At 40.1% G+C, this 23,326-nt stretch overlaps 1 protein-coding gene across 13 annotated transcripts in view; it reads left to right on the forward strand.

Annotated features, from left to right (window-relative positions):
* The window catches only part of CCDC148 (coiled-coil domain containing 148), a 337,625-nt gene that overhangs the window by 243,026 nt on the left and 71,273 nt on the right, over positions 1–23,326 (forward strand). For all 13 annotated transcript variants that reach the window (XM_067741854.1, XM_067741858.1, XM_067741853.1 and 10 more), the window contains 2 exons: positions 18,557–18,674; positions 20,761–20,901. In XM_067741854.1, the coding sequence (XP_067597955.1) occupies positions 18,557–18,674; positions 20,761–20,901 (259 nt within the window). The remainder of the gene's footprint in view (positions 1–18,556; positions 18,675–20,760; positions 20,902–23,326) is intronic.

The raw sequence follows: 23,326 nt of genomic DNA on the forward strand, positions 1-23,326 counted from the left end.
CTGACTTCATCTTAGAGAGGAAAGCCAATAAATAAACAACTCAGACTGAACATTATTCAAGTGAGTTATTTGATATAGATTCTTCTTCCAAAGGCCTTGATTTGGGAGATGTTAGACCATGTTGAAAGGAAAGCAGATTGGAAGGAATTGTCAAATAGGGAATTTCACATGACCGTACTGTACTTTTGTGTTTTTTCATCTTACTACTAAGTGGGTTCAAAGCAATAATGTACTGGTAAATATTTAACAACTGGCTTGGGGTGGGAGGAGATGATGGGGGTAAGCCCTGATTTGTAGCGTTTGAGGATTTCTGGGGTATAGATCCTCCCCCATGGCTTATTTCAAATGACCAACTTGATGTCATTGAACAGAGTTGGGAAGAAATATGCCATTACACACCATTATATTTCTACCATATAGATACAATAGCTGTAAATAACCCCAAGAGCCTAGATAATAGTAATTAGACAATGATGAGTTTCGAGTATTTTTACCTTAGTTTTTAAATACAGTCTATTTCATTTTAACTTTATGTAATTTAATGTTTATTAATGGCTATGTTTAACAACTAGCTTGCAAAGATCCTGCAAGTTTAGCAGTCGGCTCTCCAGCTGGTGTGAGGCAGCTCTAGCACTTGACTAAGGTTCTTAGGCACCCCCGCAGAGGAAAGAAATCATATGACTAAGTCCCATGAAGCGATCACTGTGACTCCCTACCGACTGATATGGAATTGCCAGTGAACAGACCTTCTGGGCCCTATCAGCTGAGCTGCCTCCCCTGTAAACTCTCCCGCAATTCAGAAGCAAGGTTCTAATCTCATGCACCCACCAGGCACTGTGCACTTGTTCTGGCTTGGATGGTGAGTTTGAAGAAAAGTGGAAGGTGTCCAGAAACTTTGGTGTCTTAAGTAAAAAACCGAAGAAGCTGGGTGTTGAGGCGGTGTTTCCACCTGATCTTCCTATTAATACTGGCAGCTTTGGAAGCAAAGTTAAACAGAAAAAAATTCTCAGGATATACTGTATATGATCTTTTAAAAATGGTTTCCAGGGTGGTCTATGACCAGAAAAAGAGGCTCTGAGCTAGGGACAAAGGATACTTCTCAAAGATGGAGAAAGTATTTTTGACAAGAATTTTACAATCCTAAAACGGGGGAGGGAGCTGTGCAGAGTATTATCCTAAATTTGAAGAGAAAAGGCAAAAAATCACAAGAGAATGAGAGAAAAATCTTGGGGCTAAGTGAGTGTTACAGGTTGATGAATTGATTCCCAGGTGTATGACTGGAGGACTGATAACTATAATGTAGAAATTAGGACCATAAACTTTGAAGTCAAGATGTTGGGTGTGCCTTCATGTGAAATTGTCAGACGTAGGAGGCACATCAAGTGTAGAAGACAATAGTATAAGCCAATGATTGTATTGAGGAAAGCAGAAACTGACAGGGGCGGTAGACTGTGTCTAAGAGCATTTGGAGAGTGGGAAAAGCATAATATATGTACCTCAAATATAGAGAATAATCAAAGCCTATGAACTGGAAAGAACATTAAAGAGCAGAGATCAGATCATTTCTCCTACCTAGGGCTATATCTGGGCTTCGATGGCCAGAAGCTGGAGAGGGAGTGTCTCCCAGGTTCCCATGAAGGGCAATGGAGTAATCTGATCCCAAGTGAAATAAACAGAGTGTAGTAGCATGTGCGGAACTATCAAAGTGAGTTTAGGAGTAACCAGCAGGTGTTGGAATATACACAAATATCAGGAATCTGTGGCAGGAATTTTTTAAAAAGCTGATGAGCAGGAAGGGGATGGGATGCTGGAAGGAGAATAACATTACAGTCAGAAGAGGACAAGCACACAGGGCCATTCAAAGTAAAACATCAAGTGGGCAATGGGCAAAACATTTGAAAGTAGGATAAGCACAGGCAGCAACAGGAAGGCATAAAGCAATATCCAAGGGACTGATCACTCGAACAATTCTCTACCTTCTTGATGCTGGGTTTTCTATAGTTCCTGTGCAGCAAGCACCGATCCCAGCAAAGCAGGGTTTCCAAACTCTCGAGAGCAAAAACATCACCTGATGGGTATGTGAAAATATAGATCCCAGAATACTACAACCAGCGATCCTAGGTCAGGTCCAGGAAAATAACATTTTAAAAATAAGCACTGTTAAAGATTCCAGTGCAGTTGGTTTACCAACCACTTTCTGAGAAGTGCAGTAGTATAATTAATCCAGGGACCCTGCTGGTGAGACAGGTCTGGAAACATACTGTTACACAGGCCCAGAGTTTCAGCATTCCCACCTGGTGAGCAAATGCTGACTCCTATGAGAAGCAAGTTCATGGCCCAGCTGTGACAATTTGTTGCAGTTACTTAGAAACATCTACTCCTTTTACTTGGTTCCGTAAAATATCTTTGATTTGTAATGTGGCTGTTTTTCCATGGGTTTAATATTATGTATCATTTCAAATCTTGTTTGGAAACAGGTAGGGTATAAGTCCTAATTAAATTAAAAAATGCTGACACCCTCTCTCATATAATCAGGAGAAGTGGAGTAATGCTCTTTAGATATTAGTTGAATAATAAGTTATTTTTTATACAGAATCTGTCCTGATAATGTATGTGAGAGAAACTTGAAAACTGTAAAGTTTTATACAAAAGGTGATTTTTAAAAATATTGGCATTTTATATATACCAGAGAAGTGTGTATATTTATCTATTGTGTTCCTATAAAGTCTTCATATACTCAAACGTTGTTGTATTTATTACATTGTATTAACCGAAGGGGGAAAGTCCAAAAGTTTCCATCAAATACACCTAAAGAGAAGAATATATCACTTTGTCAAAATATTGTAGCTCTTCATTCTTTGTAGCTCTTCCAAATCCCACAGAGAGGATTATCAGTACTATCTGAGTGTGTGTGGGCTTGAAACCTTTAAATGTTTCCAAAAGAGCAAAGCTTTTTGATGCTTTTTTTTTTTTTTCAATACTGGGAGCTTTTGGTGCAAGTTAATCCTTATGATCTGTCAGAGTATTGTCCCACAAACCACACCTTCCCAGGTGTCCATGCAATGGACATAAATGATTTTATGTTGGACCAGGCTCAGGTTGGGTCTTCCTGTGGTCCATATGTAGCAATTGGCCTCTTTGCAGAAAGGCTTGTCTCCATCTGCAATTATGCCAAATTCTGCATGTGAACATTTTTATGCATAGAAAAAGAACAGCCCAAGCAAGTCTTTCTACTTGAACTGAAGAATACATGTAAGAGAGGAATGTTGGCTGTGCCTGGCCAAGGTGGTAAAATTATTTTCAAAACCAAGGATCCAGGCAGAAGATAGATTTATTGATGTGACAGCCTTCAGGGAAACCAGAGACATGGCCTCAGAAAGATATATATTCAAAAGGAGGCCTCAGGGAATATTCTTGTCTTTTGAAATAATGGGGGATCTGGCAGAGAGGAGTTGTGACATCTGGGAGAGAACAATAAAGATTAAAATTTAGAGTCACTTGGAGAGAAAAATGTGAGCTGCCTTTCATATATGTGACAAGGTTGGCTCTATCTCTAAGACATTAGAATTGTGTAGACACTCAGCTTATAGCTTTTAGAGGAAATAAAATAGCCTTCTTTTTGCTATCCAGGCCATTGGATTGCCCAGTAGCTTGGGTTAGAGTAAATAATCTACCTTTGAGGAGCAAGATGCACACCCTTTTGTCATTTTAACATGGACTAAGTGGATTTTCCTGCGGGTTCACTGTTTGGGGGTTATGATTAGTCCCCTTGGGAAGAACAGGTCAGCCAATTTTCTGAGCTCAATTACTGTGAAGTTCTTGTGATGGGAGGGAACTCTTCTTCCTAAGGAACCTCTCACGCTGCTGCTTTGTTCTCTGTGCAAAATTTGAACACATGAGACACAACCACCTCTCCGTGTCCTTGTTAGCTGTGTCTAGATGGGCCAACACTGGGCCATTGCAACGTTTATTAAAATACAGTTTCATAAAAGTTAATTATCTATTGTGTTTACACCACCAACTTACTTAGGAAACTGCCCTACTTCTCTTCAGCCTCTCCACCCTTTTCCCAGCTGCTCCCCAAGTTTGGGATTTAATTGCAGTTCTGATATACTGTTAAATTGTACGAATTGTGCGTTTTTTGTAAGCCTGCTTTATTGTACTTCTTTGGCCCATGACCCTCCTCTAGGAATTTCTCCATTTCCTTTGAAAGGCTTCCAAAGAGAAGTCCCATGGAATATGGGTGTGGACATCTTTAATTTAATGTAGGAAAGGAAAATACAGGGCTTTTGGAGGTTTATTTCTGCCCGTACCTAAATAATGCTGTTGAGAAATTATGGGTCTCCTTTAAAAGAGGTCCTAAGAGTCAGGGACCTAGGTATTATTTGTAAATCTCTGTTTTATCTTTATTTTATCTTTTCCAATAAAGTTGGTTCCCTATCAGTTTAGTCAATAATATTATATTCAACTTTGTTTATCTGCTTGGGCTCTGGAGAAAACCACACATCTCTCTCTCTTGGCCTCAAGTAATAGCCTTTCTAGAACATAAGCTTTGACCTCTCACCTGAAAAACTGCAGTGTAGGGAACAAAGCTCTTGAAGGTGCCCTAGGGACTGGCCCTGTGCTCCCAGATCCAAACGCCAGTGTTCACTTGGCAGGTCTGTAGGGGGCGCTGCTTTGTGGAGGTGTCTGTCTCTAAAGGAATAAGGAACAAAGATTCCAGAGCTCACATAGGAAGGCTGAACTGAGAGAAAGGAGACTGCTAAGAGAGGCGAGCCTTGGCAGGAAGTCACCTGAGAAGCTAGTTGAAACTTGAAGGGGGAAACTCCAGCTGCAGCAGGAATAAATCACCATTTGAGGGACTGAGCAAAGGAAAAGAGGAGCTAGAAATGTCACATCCAAAACGAAATATATTTTATCATTTGTTTTTTAAAAAGTATACTTTAAATGCCTAACCAAAAAATTTTGGTAAAGAAAATATTTTATAATGTTTGCATAGGGGGGGGTGTGGATTAGAAGAGTTACTTTAAAAAAAAAGGCAAAAAGAAAGGAAACAAACGCCCCCAAAGATATTTTTGAAAGTAACCTTTCTGCTACACTGATTTTTTTTTTTTTTTTAACCTCAAATGTTGAAGAGGCTATTTGTGAAGCCTCTTTGCTGATCTTTTCCTAGGCTGAAAGAAAATCAGGGTTTACTTCATTGCCGTGGGTGGCTGAATCACTATAAAAATCTTTGGTCTTTTTGATGTTTGCTGTCTACAGAAGTTCTGAGAGACCTGGGAAGGAAGAAAGAGAATGTAAGGGGGATTTTCAACCAGTATTAGAGAAGGCAAGTTTTATTAATCTTATTTACTTAAATCATTTGTTTGAGGGAGAGGAATGTGGTTTCTTCTGTTGTCTCAATGCCATCCCGTCAAGACTTCTGAAGAAGAAAAACAGTTCCATCATAACGATACAGGTGTCTGTCCCTGGAAGAACGAGGACCAATTAAAATGAAAAGTTAGAAAGAGATAAAACCAGGGGCTTCCCTGGTGGCGCAGTGTTTGAGAGTCCGCCTGCCAATTCAGGGGACACGGGTTCGTGCCCCGGTCCGGGAAGATCCCACATGCCGCGGAGCGGCTGGGCCCGTGAGCCATGGCCGCTGAGCCTGCGCGTCCGGAGCCTGTGCTCCACAACGGGAGAGGCCACAACAGTAAGAGGCCCGTGTACCGCAAAAAAATAAAAAAGAGATAAAACCAGACTGAAATATTATGATTCGATAACACAGTGGTATATTTTATTAGTGTGACTTTTCAAAGTTCCACACTCATGCAATGCCTCTTTCAGTATTTGTGATTCTGAAAACACTCCTATTGAAATTAGGGTTGTCAGAAATTGTATGTATCTTCTAAGAATCCTTCAGAGGGAAAAAAAAAAGCTCCAATAAAACTAATCACCCATGCTTATCTTTTTCTTACCTTTAAATCATTTCTTTTTCTTTACAAACCTAAGTGGGAAGAATTTAAAGATAGCTTCTAATATTGTGAGATAAACCAACACAAGTTACATTTTTATACAGCAGATAAAATGATTATGTAGCATCTTAAAGATTTTTAAAATGCAATACATATAAATTTTGATGTTAAACTACCATAAACCATTTTTTATCTACCGTAAACCATTTGTGAGTTCAAGAGTCACTGTGCAAACTACCCAATTAGTGTTGAATGACAGATGTCTTTTCTTAGTGAACTCATATGATGGCAAATGGCAAGCTCCAGATATAGGCTCAAAAATCCAGATATAGGCTCTGCTCTTGTCTACTTGATAGGTGTTTCCAGCTGCTCTGGGCTTTTCCTATGTTTTGCAGAATATGATTTTTATACATTCATGTGTGTGGCATTTAATATGAATACATTGAATAAATGAATGTAAGGAAGTAATCAGGCAAATAAATGCAGATTTGCCTGGGCAGACTTTTAAATTTCAGTTCATAATAAATCCTGCAAGCCAACATGTGATGATTCTTCCCTGTGCTGCCCCTCCAAAATCACAGTACCAGCAAGTCTTCTCCATGGATGTCATTTGAGTTTGCCTTTTAGCATCAGTGGTTCCTAATTGTCCAAAGAAACTGGACACCTGATTTGTTTTCCAGTAATTCAACTTCTCTTCACTCCTTAAGTGATTAAATACCTTACAAAGGAATACCCACTGACTAATTTGACAGGCTTAATGGAGAAGTGTGTATTCAATTTATTCTTAACTTTTTATTTTATCAACTCCCATATCCTGTCATTTACCTTCTACTTAGGAAGTTCAATTGGGTGCTTTCCATAGCTTTAGAAATTCATTCATCATTCATTCTGTCTTTCATGTATTGGTGCATACCTTCTGTTTTAGGTCCTATTCTAGTTATCGGGGATACAAAGGCAATTAAGACATAGCCAGTATGCTCAGGAAATGCAGTCCAACAGAAGCAACATGTGAAAACAAATAACTATAATACAAACCAATGAGTGTATTTGTGTTTATGCCCATTGGTTCATTTACTTGAATATCTCTGCTTGTTCATGGAAAGGCAAGGAACATTTCCCAAACCGGGTTCTATGGAAAAAGTTTCTATTATCAGATAATTTGGGGAAATTAGCATACTAAGTCCTCCTTTTGGAAATTCATAATGCATACCACTGTATCATAATAAATATTTTGAGAAGTCCTACTATAAAGAAACTTATTTCACTTTATCTTAGTTTTCCTCAAACGTACTGGAACATCCAACACATTTTTGATGGCACACATGTTAACATCCTGTGGGATCTTAACATTCCGTGGGCCATGAGTTTGGGAAATGAACTGACTACCACTTGGAACAGCTCTGTATGTGCTCCACTGTTAGAGAGAGTAAAAAGGGTAAGTGTTCCCTTATAAATAGAAGATATGTTTATTAGTCAGGATTCCTCAGAAGCAACTGAGAGAAACCTAACTCAAACTAGCTTAGGCAGAAAAGAGAATGGATTGATTCACCTGGATGGAAATCCAGAAGCGGGTCTTGCCTCGGGGACTCAAATGGCATCTTCAGGTTCCTCTCACTCTCTACTTATTTACTCTGTACCTGTTTGCACATTGAAACGGACTTCCTCATGTGTCTGGGCTTGGGGAGGCAGAAGGAGAGGGAGGCATGGCTACAGGCAGCTCCAGGGTTAATCACATGATTCAAGGTTAGTAACTTCAGAGAGAAGAGAAAACTTTTCTTCTTCAATATCCATATATAAATCCCCAGGGAAAGATTCCAGTTGGCTCAGCTGAATTCACGTGCTCACTGAGGGCCAATCACTGTGGTCCTATTTGTAATATAATACTATAACCATATCTGGTCACCATATCGAGGAAAGGTGGGGGGATTCTTGATTACAGGCTTCAACAGACCTACATGGAATGAGGTGAGGCAGTTTGAAGGGGATTGGTGTTACTAGGTTGATGCTAGAGGGTAAAAAAACAACAGATGTTTACCAGTGTGGTCTAATTATTAAAATCTAATTTGGCCATAATAGGCAGTAGCCCTATACAATTACTATCAGAAAGTAGGGGTTAAAAAAATCAACTCTTCTAATATTAAAGTCATTATTTTTGGAAGATATCTCCTATTTGTAAAATGGTTTATAGCTAGTAATCCCAAATGTTGTGTGCCCAGTCAGTTGTTTAAGCACATAAAAAATTTTCTTGGTTCCAAGAAGTTATATTGCTCAAAGTTATACATTTTATGATTTTTAAGTAGCTGAAGTGACTAACTGTACTATAAATATTTCAGGCTAAAATTGTTGCAGCCATGTTATAAGGTATTAAACATTGGGAACATAAGTCTCAGCCTTTGGATTAGAGCAAACCCAAAATAATTGGCTAGGCAGAATCTTGGCCCTGTCCATGGTACCCATGGTGCCACGGTGGTTCATTTCTAAGAGGATCTGGGGAGAAATTCCAGACTTCTACTTAGCCGTGTGTCATTAGGTTTGTTCCTAAGTTTTCACAAAAGGATGTCAACACTATACCAAGCTCAGATGCCCATTAAGGCAGAAGCTGTGCATTTAACTATCACTGTAATATAGTTACATTTGAGGGATTTAACTGAAGTCAATCCTGAAATTACATAGAGAAGAAATAAAAGATCAAAGGATTTGGGGCTTTGAAGGAGTTGGAAGCTGCAGCTATTCATGCCTTGATTGTAGCTGAAGTCATATTTCCCAGACAATGTTTTTAAATTGTGGATTTAAAAAGAGGATTTGTGTTGGAAACTTGGGTGGACAGATGAGGAGGAGCCAGTAAAATATGAGGAAAAGCAGTCAGAAATAGGATGTGCATTCATGAAGGAGGTGGTCATCAGTACCAGGCATTGTTAGGTCAAGTCAGAGGAGCTTTAAAAGGAGGCTCTGAGTTTACAATTTGGAGGCATTGGTGAGAGCAGTTTCCACAGAGTGGAAAGGTCAGAGGCCAGACTGCAGGGGGGTTTGGACTAAATCAGACTGAAAGAATTAGAGACAAAGTATGGCTACTCCATTTAAGAAATTTTGCCGGGAAGGGAAAAAGAGGACGGTAGCTGAAAAGAGAGAGTTGAGAGATATGTATTTTCCCCATTTGAAGAAGTTTGTGTGCAGAAGAAAAGGAACCGTGGAGGGGAGAAGGACTGAAGAAATAGGAAAGTAAAAGATTTACTTCTGGAGCAAGGACCTAGAGACGACTAGGTTTATGGTATTTAAGAGCCCAGGTTTAAGGAGGAAAGGATGAATAAAGATGAGTCTTGACAAGATTGGAAGTGAACAAAGCATGGTAGGGAAAGTGAACACTTATGGCCTTTTCTTTTCAGTAAAGTAGGAGGTGAGGTTCTCTGCTAAGAGGGAGACTATCAAGCAGCTGAGGTAAATAAAATCATTCTGGAGGAGTGTTAAATGTCTAGGTAAGGTTCAAACCTCACAAATATATAACAAATTCAATAAAGAATGAGGGTTGGAAATTGTCAGAGCAGATGTGGAAAGAAAAGAAGACAATAAAAGAGTATTAATGATAATGTCTTTGAAGAGATATGCCCATCGATCCAAAGCTGGAGAGAGACTTAAGTAAAATCTGATTGTGCCTCATAGCCTGGGAGAAAAGGAAGAGGTAGAATGACAGTAAACTTCATGAGGGAAAGACCTAGCCCAGTGCCTGGCACAAAGTTCATAGTTCATAAATATTGTTGAGAAATGGAGAGCCTGATAAGCTAAAGTAGTAGCAGGTTGAGTAAGGTTAAATGAGTGAACGTAAAAAGGATGGGAGGTTGGAAGGCAGTCCATTCCTAGGGTTATGCAGCATGCAGCCTTCATCGGTATATGTGGTGACCCTAGAGATTGGAGTCAGAACAGAATCCCTCAGTGTAAAATTTTGGCAGGGAAATGGTGTTCCCAGACCAGGTTCGTTTTGCCTGACAGGCAGCAAGGCAAAACGCTGAGAAGCCAGAGGTGTGCAGCAAAGAGAGCGTTTATTAGCTAAGCAGCCAAGTAAGGAGACAGGAGAAAAAGTCTCAGAGCCCCCTCCCCAGAGGCAAGGGGCTCCGGGTATTTGTGGGATAAAGAATAAAGCAGTAGGATGGTCTGAGGTGTATGGAGCATGGGGAAAGTTGGTTGGAAAAAGGTGCAGCAATCATCGTTCTGCTCAGGTGTAACTAAGCTACAGGCCTCTGCATGTTCAAAAATGGAGATGCTTAGCACGATCTGAGGGTGGAGTTTTCAGCTCGCTGACATCAAAAGGTCACCTAGCGGACACTCGTGCATGCTCAGTTGGAGGGTTGGTTGGTGGTCCTATCCAGTCTTAACCAGCTCAGCTGAGCTAGACACAGCTGACTCCTAGTTCCCAGAAAGCAACTCAGGTAAACATCTTATTGTATAGGCTCTGTGCAGCTTGGAGAACATGCAAGTCTTAAAATGACCTTGATTAGTGAAAGCAGGTGAAATGGATTTGAAAATGATTACCCACAGTTTCAATAGGTGATGCCAAGCTCCAAGTTTGGTCTAAGGAGTGGGCTGTTGAAGCAGGGGAGAAGCAAATGCTGCTGGGGAATCAAGGAACTGTAAGAGTGGAGTTTTGAATAACCCTCAGGAAATGTCGGGCAGTGACCTGGGAAGCCAGTAGTTGATCCCAAGAACCCTATTAGAAAGAGGATAGTCTAACCCAAGTCAATGGATAAAACTTTTCTGGAATTGTTGGAGAGCCAGGAAAATGCTAGCCTTCTTCCCTCACCATTGTAAAAGGGTAACCATGGAAGTAGGATCACCTGGGAAGCACTGGTTTTCAGTTAAGGGAAACATTTGAAAGGAGCAGCCAAGAGTCAGTGAGATGGGGCTGCATGCTCCAGTGGAGGGAGTTTTTATCACTAACTTTGTTTAGAGTTGCTGATGCATGGTGATTAAAAAGAAAAAAGAAGACCGGCTTTTATTATTGCTTTTAATTCCCGATAGACAATGCATCTTTTATTTCTTGTACCCTACTTGAAATGCTATTGGAAAGGAGTATTCTAGGAAATTTTTGAGGCTATGTGAGGGTATAAAAGGATTACTGAAAACTAGATGGAAAGGGTTAGGAGTAGTTCGAAAAGAGGAGGATAAATGTGGCAGAAATGTCTTTCTGCACTAACTTGAGGCAAGGGCTAATACGATATTTGCAACATTCTTTCAGTAACCCTCTCCTCACATCTTGTCCTATATTCTGGATTCCCAGGTTTAAGTCCTTGTTTCACAGCTGTTTATATCTCTGCATTTCTAACTCAGGTGAACTCAGATGGCTAGGTTGGAACTGATTACAACCAACAGGAAAATGTACATGACTCTTATTTATGGGTTTTCACTTCCAGCATGAAAAATATTTACCCCCCTGGAGTTGCAAGAACTATTCCCAAGGGAAGTGGCTCATAGCGGAAATGCTTTCAAGTTGTTTCTTCCTTTTTTGATTTTACTGAATAGACCCTTTAAATATCACCAGGAGTCTGAGGTTTTCAACTGTCATCAGGATACACCAGTGTTTTGTCCCCTGGAGGGAAAGAAAGAGGTTCAGTAACAGCCGTTGTTGCAACTACCCATCACTGACACTGACCCAAGCCGGGGCGGACCACTGCCACTGAGGGAACCTGTCATCCATGTGTGTTAGGGTCATGGGGGTGGGATGGGGTTGAAAGATTCTGCTCTTTTTTAAAATTGAAGGACCCTTAATTTACAATGTTGTGTTAGTTTCTGGTGTACACCAAAGTGATTCAGTCATACATATACATAAACATTCTTTTTCATATTCTTTTCCATTACGGTTTATCACAGGATATTGAATATAGTTCCCTGTGCTATACAGTAGGACCTTGTTGTTTATTCATTCTCTATATAATGGTTTGCATCTGCTAATCCCAATCTCCCAATCGAACACTCCCCCATCCTCACCCGTGCTTGGAAACCACAAGCCTGTTCTCTATGTCTGTGAGTCTCTTTCTGTTTCATAGATAAAGAACATGTGGTATATATATATATATATATATATATATACACATACAGTGGAATATGACATCACTTATATGTGGAATCTAAAATATGACACAAGTTAAGGATTCTGCTCTTGAACGTCAGTAACATGAAAGCAGGAACTTCTAGTGTGGGTCAATCCTGAGGCATATAACTATTTAGCACATGCAACCGTAAATAAGAAACCCTATCTGGGTAGTAATTTGTATCTGGTTTTGTCTTGTTAACAGTAGGCAGGTAGAGTCCCTCTAATCAAAATATTTGTCTTTGCTGTAGTTCTCAAAGTGTGGTCCCCAGACCAGCAGAACCAGCATCACCTGGAAACTTCTTAGAAATGCAGATTTTCAGATCCCGCCTCACTGCTTCTGGATCAGAAACTCTGGAGGCAATCAAGCAATCTGCACTTCAACAAGCCCTCCAGGTGATCCTGACATTAGCGCAAATTAGGGACCCAAGGGGCCAGGTGGTGCTGCACTCAGACCAGACTGCTCATTAGAATCACCTGGGTAACTTTTAACAAAATACTGATGCTGGAGCCCCCGAACCAGACTGTGATGTAATTAGAGTGGTGTGGGGCCCTGGCATCAGAACTTTTTCTAAGTTCAGATAATTCCAATGATAGTCACAGTTGAGAACGTCGCTTTAGAGCAATATAAGAAGGAGCTCTTTAATTTAGGACTCTGTGATAAATTCAAAAATAATTTATTAAAACAATTTAATGTATTTTACTAGGATGTTAATTTAAGCATGCTTATATAGAATAACCCACAAATAACGTAAGATTTAAGAGGGGGGATCTTGTCTGGTTTTTATTTTTCACTATTGTTATCCTGAGCACCTGGGGCAGTGCTTGGCACATAGTAAGTGCTCAAGTAACTCTGTTGACTAATTGAATTAATCAATTAAAGACTGGAGTTCCAATAGGAACTTGCCTTTACACGGCACAAAGGAACCAGTAAGCGCTCTGAGCCAGAAGAATAGTATCTTTTTCTGGGGCTGGCGGGAGTTCGTCTCCTTGTGGTTCTGTGGGTTCTCTGTGAATCCTCTTTGTTCTTGTCCCATGCTGATCTGTACCAGGATGTCACTGCTTTGTATCAGGATTCACATTACATTTGCAGGAACTGGTCTCTGCTTAGGCCCTTAGCCAGAACACCCACTGAGTCGAGTCTCATCACCCGGATGGTTAGAGGCGCGATACCGGCACTGGTTATGTTATCTCCCTTCTTTTCTCTGGGCTGGCTTCTCCACCTCCTCTTCCCCAGACCTCCACCTTTGGACAGGTGCTGCCACCTGGCCTGCCTATGTTTTGATCTGCGCACTCTTCCCTGTTGGAGTTCCCTAGAGCTCACGGAGAGGTTCTCTTTGCTTGGTGGGCAAAACTTTCTGAGTGGGGTTTAAGCCAAAACGGGATTTCCCAGCAGGCAGAAACAGGTTCACCATGCTGCTGCTGCTGCTCAGACCCCTGTGGCAATAGCACCTCCAGTGTGTGCCTGTTAAAGATTTCTTGTTCAATGTTGAGTAAGCCACATCACCTAAAAATGAAGTAGCAGATTTGTTTAGAAACTGCCTCTAATTCAGTAGGGCAGATTACTTCCCTGAAACATTTTTGATGGGAGTTCCATACTGGTTAATCTAATTAAGATGTGTTGTTAATGCTGTTTTATTTACTGCATAAGTTTAAAAAAAAAACAAAACAAAAACGGTAGAACCTCCCACTACCAGCAATTATTCTGAAGTCTTTTTTCCCCTTTTGTTTGCTGTAGCTTCCTTTTAGACTGAAGTTACCTGTGTCTCCAGATAGGAGGGAGGTCAAGATTTTGTACTTAATATTTTGCCCAGTTCTTACTGAAGTTTCACTAAAGCAAAGGGAGGCTGTTACTGAAGTTCATGGTGTTTCCAAACCATTTGCATTTGTATACTCATCTCTTAGAGTGCAATACACACATAAATATTATCCAAAATTATACAAAAATTCTCCATTTCTACATGAAAGCTTCTTGTCCCTTCAACTACACTCAGGTCCAGAGGCTTAAACAAAATCCTTTTCAGATTATTGTTAATGCTGTGCCTGATTCTGCAGCAGCTGTTGCTTTTGAACAGTATGATGCTTCTCCTCCCCCAAGAGGAGTGGAAAAGGCCTCCTCTGCCGCACTCTCAACCTTCGTCAACTCAAGGAGCATAAAACAGACTGAGAGAAGAACCTAGGATTCCTGTTTGGGAATTCAGTGCAGAGCTTAAAGACTATTGAGTTTTGCCACTTCCTGACATTGACTTTCATAGCAACAGTTTAATTTGGAGAAAAGCTGCTACCTCAAATGGCTGAAGGTATTTATGTGGAAAATTTTCCAAATGATTGACTTTACTGTGTTGCTATTTTCTTTCCCCATGAATATGTGAGTATTTGGCTTTCTCCCAGGAGTTTTTCTGCATCACTTCTCTTTAGGCAAAGACATTTTTCTATCCAGACTGGGAAAAGAAAGATGTACCAAGAGCTTCCCCCTTTACAGTGAATTATTATTTGAGTTTAAACGATAACATCTCTAAGAATGAAGAATTTGAGTGTGTCTGTTTCCTGAAATCTTCCCTTGGCCAATCTTCATGGTAGTCAGAGTCATCTTGATCATCACTTTGGAGCCAATGCAACTGTGATCAGCTTCCTCCAGCACTGCCCTGCCTCTCTCCTCCCCGTTGGCATCAGTCTTACTGAAGGGGTTGTCTCTGCTCCCTCTTACTTCCTTATCTCCCGCTAATTCTTCAGTCACCTCTCTGATGCCGAGGTCGCCAATGGCTCCCTGTTATTTAATCCAATGATTATCTGATATTATAACTGATTTGTAGCATGTGACATTGCTGTTCCCATCTTCCTTTGCTTCTTTGCCACCATTTCTCCTCATTCTCTTAGTTTCCTCCTCTTCTGCCCCTTTCTTAAAAGTTGCTTCCTTGGGTTGTAGCAGAGTGGGGAAATTAAACTGATAATATCCCCCACCTTTTGAAAAGAAATTAAACTTCTAAATAGATGAATAAATATATATGTCTAGAATTGAAACTCTATGAGAGCCGGGTTGTTTTGTTTTAATCAGCATGGATCACCCACCCTAGAACGGTGCTTGGCACAGAATGGGCACCCAGCCAACGAATGAATGAATGATATAAAATTTATAAATACTGAAAATATATATAGAAAAGAAGGGAAAAAAGTTGTTTCCTTGGGAACCAATGCAAGGCCTGCCTCTCTTCATACTCTACAGTCTCTTCCTGGCTGGTGCCATCTGTCCCTCGGACTCAATCCCATGCCATTGATAAAGATCGGCATCCACTGCTCCAGCCCAGATCTTACGACAGCAGATCTATGTCTAAACTGAACCTGATTCCTTCTCTTCCTGGTTTCTCTAAGTCCCCAGTTTTAGTGAGGGATGCCATTGTTCATCATGCAAGACAGAAACCTTAACTTCCTCTCCCCTCTTCCCATAAAAAACACTAACGATTCCTACTTATTCTATTTTCTACATAAATTTTAAATACATGTCTTCTCTCTAACTCCCACCAGCACCCCTCCCTCTGCCCTAATTCAGGAAACCATCAACTTGCATCTGGATAATTCTCTCTGGTCTTGCTTCCTTGCAATCCATCTTCCATATTATAGGAGAGAGCTTTCTGATCCCATTGCCCTGATCAAAGCCCTCATGCTTGCAAAGCCCCCGCCGTCTGGCCTCTCTTGCCTCCCCAGCCTCAGCTCTTGGCACTCCTCACCTTACATCTTTCATTTTTGGTCATTCCAAATATTTTTCAGTTCTTCAAAAGTACCGTGCTCTTCCACCTTCTGGGCCTTCATATTGCCATTTCTTTTTTTCTACCTATAACATTCTTTCTATTCTCTCCCCATCTGGAGAGTTCCTGCTCCCTTTTTAGATCTGAAATTCAGACCACTTCCTGTTGGATGCTCCCCTGAATGCCCCAAGTCTGGCAAAGATACCTCTCCCATGACCTCTGCCCCATTGTCCCATCAGAGCGAGAGTCCCCCTGTGTCATAATTGCCTGGGTCTTTGTATCGGCATTATATGGTCGCTTCTGTGAGGACAGGAGTGTGTCTCCTGTGTTGAAATCGTATCTCCAGTGCTTAGCACAGTGATGGATGCAGAGAGGTGCTCAAATTTTTGTTGAAGCAATGAGGGAGCCTCACAGTAAAGCATGAGCCAGCTTTCTTTACCACACAGCCTCAGATGCCTCACTCTGCAAGCTCTTCCTCATAGTCAAGCTCCTCCAAATAAAACAACTGTTACTTTCCCACAAAGCAGCCAAAACTTCACTGCAGACAAAGCAACCTATACATCCAGAGGAAGAGAAACTTTTCAAAAGTTCTGAGAATTAACATATGGTAATTGTCAAATCCCAGGGTGTCTTTTAATTGAACCTTCACAGTAGTTCACTTAGCTTGTACTCAGTGCTTAAACTGAGTAGAACCTCATTAGGGAGGTTGTGTCATGCCTTAGTGAACGTGGAAGGAAAGAGAAATAGAGCTTTCCATGACAGGGAAGCGGCAAAGAAGGGGAGCAATCTGGTCTTCAGATTCTTTAATCCATGTAGCTGACTGTACTGACTCCTGAAATGGGAGATGATGGCGGAGGACAGCCACAGCCATCAGGCTGTGAGGCTAGGATCTTCCTTCCAAACCCCATTCTGGGTTTTGTCCTCGAAAAACATCTGCTGCCTGCTTCCCTTCTCTCCTTTCCCAGAGCACCTTCTTCAGTGCCAGCCTCAGGAGCAACCTGATTTTAAAGAGGGTTTCCTCCCCGGGAGCAAATCATTGAGGGAACCATGTAACTACCAGGTTCAGCCCTCCAGTGCTTTTCTTGGCCTCTCTGTCACTGCTCATCCACTTTCTCTGTTCTAGCCACCATGAACCCTTTCCTGCTCAGGGCTGTGACGAGGTGGGGCAAGTGAGGCCCCCGGGGGTGCAAAACTGAAGAAGTCACCCACTCTTGGATGCCAGCGCTTCACGTGCAGGAGCCTGAATACGAGTGCCTCCCTGGACTCACCCCCATTCCGGCTCCTGCTCTGTCCCACCTCGGCCACCGTGTCTCCTGGCCTCTGCAAATTCTAGTCCTCCAGACCCAGCTCAGTTGCTGCCTCCTCTAAAGAGCTCTTGCTGAAGCTCACCAGTCTCTCTCACAGCCCAGCAAGTAGTCATCGCACCTTCCTCTGAATTCTCAGTGGACCTTATTTATACCTCTCTGAAGACACTGTATACCTTGTTTAGTTCTTGGGCTTGTCTGTGTCTCTGTTAAACTACAAACTGTTTAAGAACAGTCGTTTTCTCAGTGTGCTTTCGATATCTAGCACAGGGTTTGGCACACATAAGTCAGTGAGGTGAGTGGGGTTGTCAGGAGGAGAAGAGAGAAGAGCATAGTGGGTAGTTGCGTGGAGGCGAGAGGGTGAGGAGTAGGCATGGGCCCTGGGGCCAGTCTGCCTGGGTTTGACCTCAGGCTCTGCCATTTACTGGGTGTGAGAGCTTGGACAATTTACGTCACTTGTCTATGCCTCCATTTCTTTATCTTTAAAATGGGATCAATAGTGATACCCTAACGTGGGATCAATAGGGGTACCCCAACATGTGATGTCTAATTGAGCTAAAAGAGGTAAAGTCCTTAGCACAAGACTTGGTGCCTAGTGAACACCTCAGTAAATGTCGGGATTCAGAATAAAAAAGGGTCTAGCGAAGGGATACCCATGGAAAATGCAGGTGTGCGCGCTAAGGGTAAAGCACATTTGTGACTGATGCCATAGAGGAAGTTAAATCTAAACCGTTTATGATAGAAGACAGAGGCAACGGCCACCTACTCCCTCGAGAACCCAGGTGCCTACTGTTTTTGAAATGACAAATCTTATCTCTACAAAGAAGATGGTTAGGGAGGCTGCCTGAAAAAGCAGCCGAGGAGACCCAAATGAACCTGGGAGTATTAAAACAGATATTTAAATATGCCGTTTTAATATCTGCTGTTAAGGGGGATGGAAACAGAATGCTAAGGGGAAGTCATGTTTTTGCTGCCATCTACAGTCAAAGTGCAGTTTTCAAAGTTTCTTAACACACACACACACACACACACAGTTATGAATAACAGTATAGAGTTTGGTTTAAAGTCTAGTAATTGAGATACTTTGGGCATATTATTCTAGTATTTTATTTACCAGTGTTTCTAAAATTATGTATATTTAATCAGTAATATAGCCTTTTTAACATCTCAAATTGTGTTAGAACTTATTAGATGACATTTCATACAAAGATTTTAATGAAGAAAGAGATAGATTTGATTTTACCCCATGTTTTCCTGCCCCATGACCTGCAGTTCTATGATTGTTATTAGAATTATTATAAATTGTATTTTATACAAGCATCCTTTATTGTTTTGATATGAGAAATCAACCAAAAGCAAGTAAAAACAGTATGACAGTGATGTCACTTATGAGTTGCCTTCTGTCCCTATGCACCCATCCACGTAATCTCCATTATCATGATGTTTTCCTAACTTTCCTGTGCATTATTTTTAAAGGGTTAAATATAGACGAGAATTATTGGAAAAGCGTTTGATGGAGAAAAAAGAAGTGACCCTTCAAGAAGCACTTGAAGAAGCAGAGAGAGAGAAGCGAATAGAAGCCCTGAGGAAACAGGTGTTTTTAATTTGGAAAATTTCATGGGTGGTTTAAAAAAATGTTTCTAAGTGCTCTTAATAACATTATTACTAGGGCTTAGTTCATGACATCTGCTATATAAAATGTAACTTTCCCAAATTGGGACACTGGTCTTCATTGCTGGGAGCAATTAGATTTATGTTGAACCATTTCCAGTTTCTTAGTGTATTAAAAGAATTTTATCAGCACCTTTAAAATAGCTCTCCCAAGATTTAAATGCATCCATATTACCTCTAGTTTATAAGCTGAATAGTATCCATGTACAGCAGTGAAACTCTGCATCTAGCCGAAGGATTTTACTCTCCTCGAAAAAATGTGGTGGAGATTGAGCAAGATAATCCTCCCTAGGGTAGGAACCTCTGTTTGGAAACATCCCACAGTCAACAAACAGGTTAAAAACCACTTTATAAAAATACTGTTTTTGTGGAGAAATAAAAGTCTCCCATTGCTTTGGCTCGTAAAAGTAGGCAAAAGTTCTGAAGGTAGTAGTCGGCAAGAGCAAGAATTTAAGACCTTGGGAAATGTAATAAAATAGTTCTACTTGGTAATTTTTCATAGTTTTTAACCTGAAAGTGATTAGCTCAACTCACAAGCTCTAAAGTCTTCATTGACACCATTTCCCAGCTGATAGGAAATGACTGTCTGGTTTCTCTTCTCTGTCAGTGAAGGCAGTATAGAATCTTGGGTAAGAACTTGGCCTCTGGTGTCCTTCAAAACTGGTACAACCTGGTTCACTACTTACTGACAGAAAACTTAGGTCTTTTAAGCTCCCTAAGCTTCATTTCTTCCTCTGAAAAATGGGAATCATAATAATAGTACCTACTTCACAGGTTTGTAGTAATGTGCATTCACATTACTCTTCTAAATGCTTTTAGCTTTTAGGTTTTACCTCATTTAATCTCTACCACAACCCTATGATGTAGGAATTATTATTATTCCTACTTCATAGAAAACTGAGGAGGCCCAGAGGTTCCCCAAAGTCACATAGCTAGTAAATGTCAAACTGGATTCAAACCAAGGAAGTCTAGTTAAATGAAATATTTAGTAAAGAAGAAGTGTAAATGCATACAACTATTATATCATCTTTTATAAAATAGATTATAGAAATATATTCCTATACTTTGAATTTAAGTCCTGGTCATCTTAGATTCAACAAAATTTAAATTATTCAATCATTAGCAAATAGTGATATACCATGGTCTTCAGGAGACAAAACTTAATGTCACTCTTACTAAACACATTCTTGTTCAAAATATAATTTTGATAACTACAGAGTCCATATGATTAGGATTCTTTCCATCTGTGAGCCCTTTGAAAGAGGAAATATCTGTGCCCGTTATCTGTAATCAGTGTTTAGAACTACAGTAAAAGACATTTTGGCTAGGAAACCTATAATAATTAAAGTATGTTCAACCCCCAGTTATGTCATTACAATTTCTAAATGGCATTAAAAATGCCATTTTCTTAATGCTAATTCTTGACTTTAGGAATTAACAGGCAGGTGTTATTAATGGTGCATATAATTTACAAAATTAGTGGCTTCTTTTCATTAGGATACAGGTTTGAACAATTTCAATTATCATAAAGGACAAGGGCATTTGGGTTGAAACGACTCTGCAGTTTTTCACTGGAAGGGGAAACAATGGTTTTTAACAGTCCCTGGAAATCTAGTTGCCTGGTACAATGAAAACTCACCCGTCTTGCTGAATAATGCCAACACACATGACTTTACCCATAAATGACATGCTCTAGATTCAGCTTAATCAGATTAAACTTTCTAGAAAGCTTCATGGGGTTGTTACCATGGCCATAGATTGCTAGTGGTTAAAAATTAATGTTTTCTACTTTTGGTTACTTTCAAGGTGGTTGAATATGTGGGTTTTCTATATAAAATTTCCCTTGACTTTGGATGAAAAAGAAATTTTTATCTAAATTTAATCATAACTGTAATTATGTAATCTTTAATAAAATTTCTTGACTTTAATGGACATTATCATTAATAATGTTGCCCAGAAGCATTTTGCTTGTATCTTGTTCCAAGTAGCCATGCTTTTTCTTCTTTTAGGTTGCTATTGTCGCTCAATTTGATCCTGTTAGAATGATGTCAGACACAATGGCATCAAAAGCGAGGATGGGTATTGGAATCGAAGAAGAATTTATTCTTCAAAAGCCACTGTTCACATTGAATACATATAATGAACAGCAGGTAATTATGGAAATTAGCACGATTGATGCAAAAGCCATGATGATAAGAATTGTAGAAGTGTGTGTTTTGGGTTACAAATTATTTTCAATATTTACATTTAAATACCATCCATATTAGCATAATTTTTATTTCTAAATGAGAGCACATAATTACTGAACAATTCTTAATATAAAATAGTTGATAGGTGACCATAGAACAAAACACTTTATGTAAAAATGTTGTCATTGAAAATTATTTTAATCTAAAAAATAATTTTATAAAATTTTAAAGTTGTGTTAATACTGTATTTTGTTTAAATATTTATCATATTCAGAATTGTTAATGCATAACATAAACCCTATTAAAGAAACAACTAATGATACTGATAAGACAAAGCAGAGGGAAGCTTTCTGAAATTAAAATGAACAGAAAATAATGTATCAGAGCTAATGATGAAACATTTGCTGTGGGAAAAGGTATTAAGAGGTTATTTAACTGTTTCTAGGAACTTCTGAATCATTTTAATCTGTTTCTATAGCTGAGAAAGGATTTTTTTAAAGTTTTTTTAGATGGATGGATGGAAGAGGAGCCAGGACATATGAATGAATGGATATCACTGAAGTTAAGGGAGAAAGTAGTTGTTAACTTTACAAATCTAAGAAAAGCTAAATGCTTATTTAATTATTTAAAAAGCAGGAAACTTCATCCATTCACTCACTGACAAATAAATCGAGTGTGCCTCATTTATGTGCTGCATACTTTGCTAGGGAATAAAAAGATGAACAATACACATATTAATTGGGCAAATATTTATGGAACATATACTGTATCTGGCACTGAGCCTGGTGCCAGGGCTGCATCCTGAGCAAGATAAACTTGTCCTGTGTGGAGGAAGTGAGCAGGGGAGTTGCGTTGGGAAGGAAAGTAGCATGCATGGGAATAACTCCACTAGGGCGAGATTGCCTCTGGCTAAGGGCTGCAGCTCAAGAGGAAGGGAATGAACGGGCAGCCCTGAATGGGAAGTCAGAGAAATGGAAAAGGGGAAACTAAGCTCCATCTTAGTTGAGGAATTTTGGCAGCAGTGACAGAATTCATTCCAGATAATTTAAGTTAAAAACAAACAACAGCAAAACTGGATTGGGGAGAGGGGTGGGTGTAGGGAGAGGGATTAATTAGAAAATGCACAGGTATCTCCAGAATCCAAAGCAGGGAGGGCAGTTGGGCTTACAAAGAATTGAAATCAGAAGCTGAAAAGCTTTCAGGTACCTGGGCTGAGGAAATAAGTGCTTCACCAAGCAGAAGAGGGTGACCCTTACCGGTATGTGTTCAGTGTAAGGTACATGGTAAGGGTGGGTGCTGGGGGATGAGACTGGAGACATAAATTCCGGTCAGACTGTGAAAAGTATAGTAGATCTTACTTGCTAAGACTTTTGACCTTTATCCTGTGAGCAGAGGTGAGACTTTGAAGCAGGTGAATTATATAATCAGCTTTATGTTATAGTAATGTGTCCTGAATGGAAAATTGGTGGAGGTGGAGTCAGGTCCTTTGAAGATGGTGGAGCTCTCATAGAAGTGGCATGGAGTGAGGGGAGGGTGGCCTGGCAGGGGCATGGATGGCTCTGGCTGAGAAGAGGAGGGGGATAATGAGTGAGGGTGATTCTAAACTAGGCAGTGAGTGATATTGAGAAGAGCCTGCATTTTGGATTGAAATCCACATCCACAATTTACTGGCTGTGTGAACTTGTGTAAGCTATTAACATCTTTATGTCTTGTTTACTTCATCTGTAAAACAATTTGTAAGGTTCTTGTGAGGATTAGTATAATAAATGTCAATTGCCTAGAATATTGTCTGGCACTTAGTAATAATTCAGTAAATTATAATCATTAGGTGGTGCTGCCATTAACCATATAAGAATTCAGAAGGAAAAGCAGACTTAGGGAGAGAGCATTTATTTTGTTCATATCAGGTTTAGGTTGAAGATGTCTAATACGCACTTACAGGAAACTGATGGGCTTCATCTGGGTAGGAGAATTGGGGAAATGGAAGTCAGTATGTGAGGGAGATCTTCATTTCACTTGATACGTATTGAAAAAAACAGAATTATGAAAACATTTTAAAACTCACAGTTCTGGAGCTGGGGGGAAAAAAAGGTGAATCCTGGAGATAATGAGGACGTCAACAGCACACAGGTGGAGCATGAATGCTTCAAAGTGGATGAGAGTGACCAGGGAGACTCTTTTGGAGCAAAAGAGGAGAAACCTAGGTCTAAGGCTCAAATACGTTGCTTTTCAGACACAAATCTCAGTGTTATTCCTGACATATGCATCGTTGCCCCTAGTCCCTGTATTGATCAGTTGCCAAGTTCTATTGATTCTTCCCTTCATAGTGTTTTGGACAGTTCTCTCTTCCTTGCTACCAGCCAATTTTAGTCATTTATTATTTCAT

Source organism: Pseudorca crassidens, chromosome 6 (assembly GCF_039906515.1).
Source record: "Pseudorca crassidens isolate mPseCra1 chromosome 6, mPseCra1.hap1, whole genome shotgun sequence".
NCBI lineage: Eukaryota > Metazoa > Chordata > Mammalia > Artiodactyla > Delphinidae > Pseudorca > Pseudorca crassidens.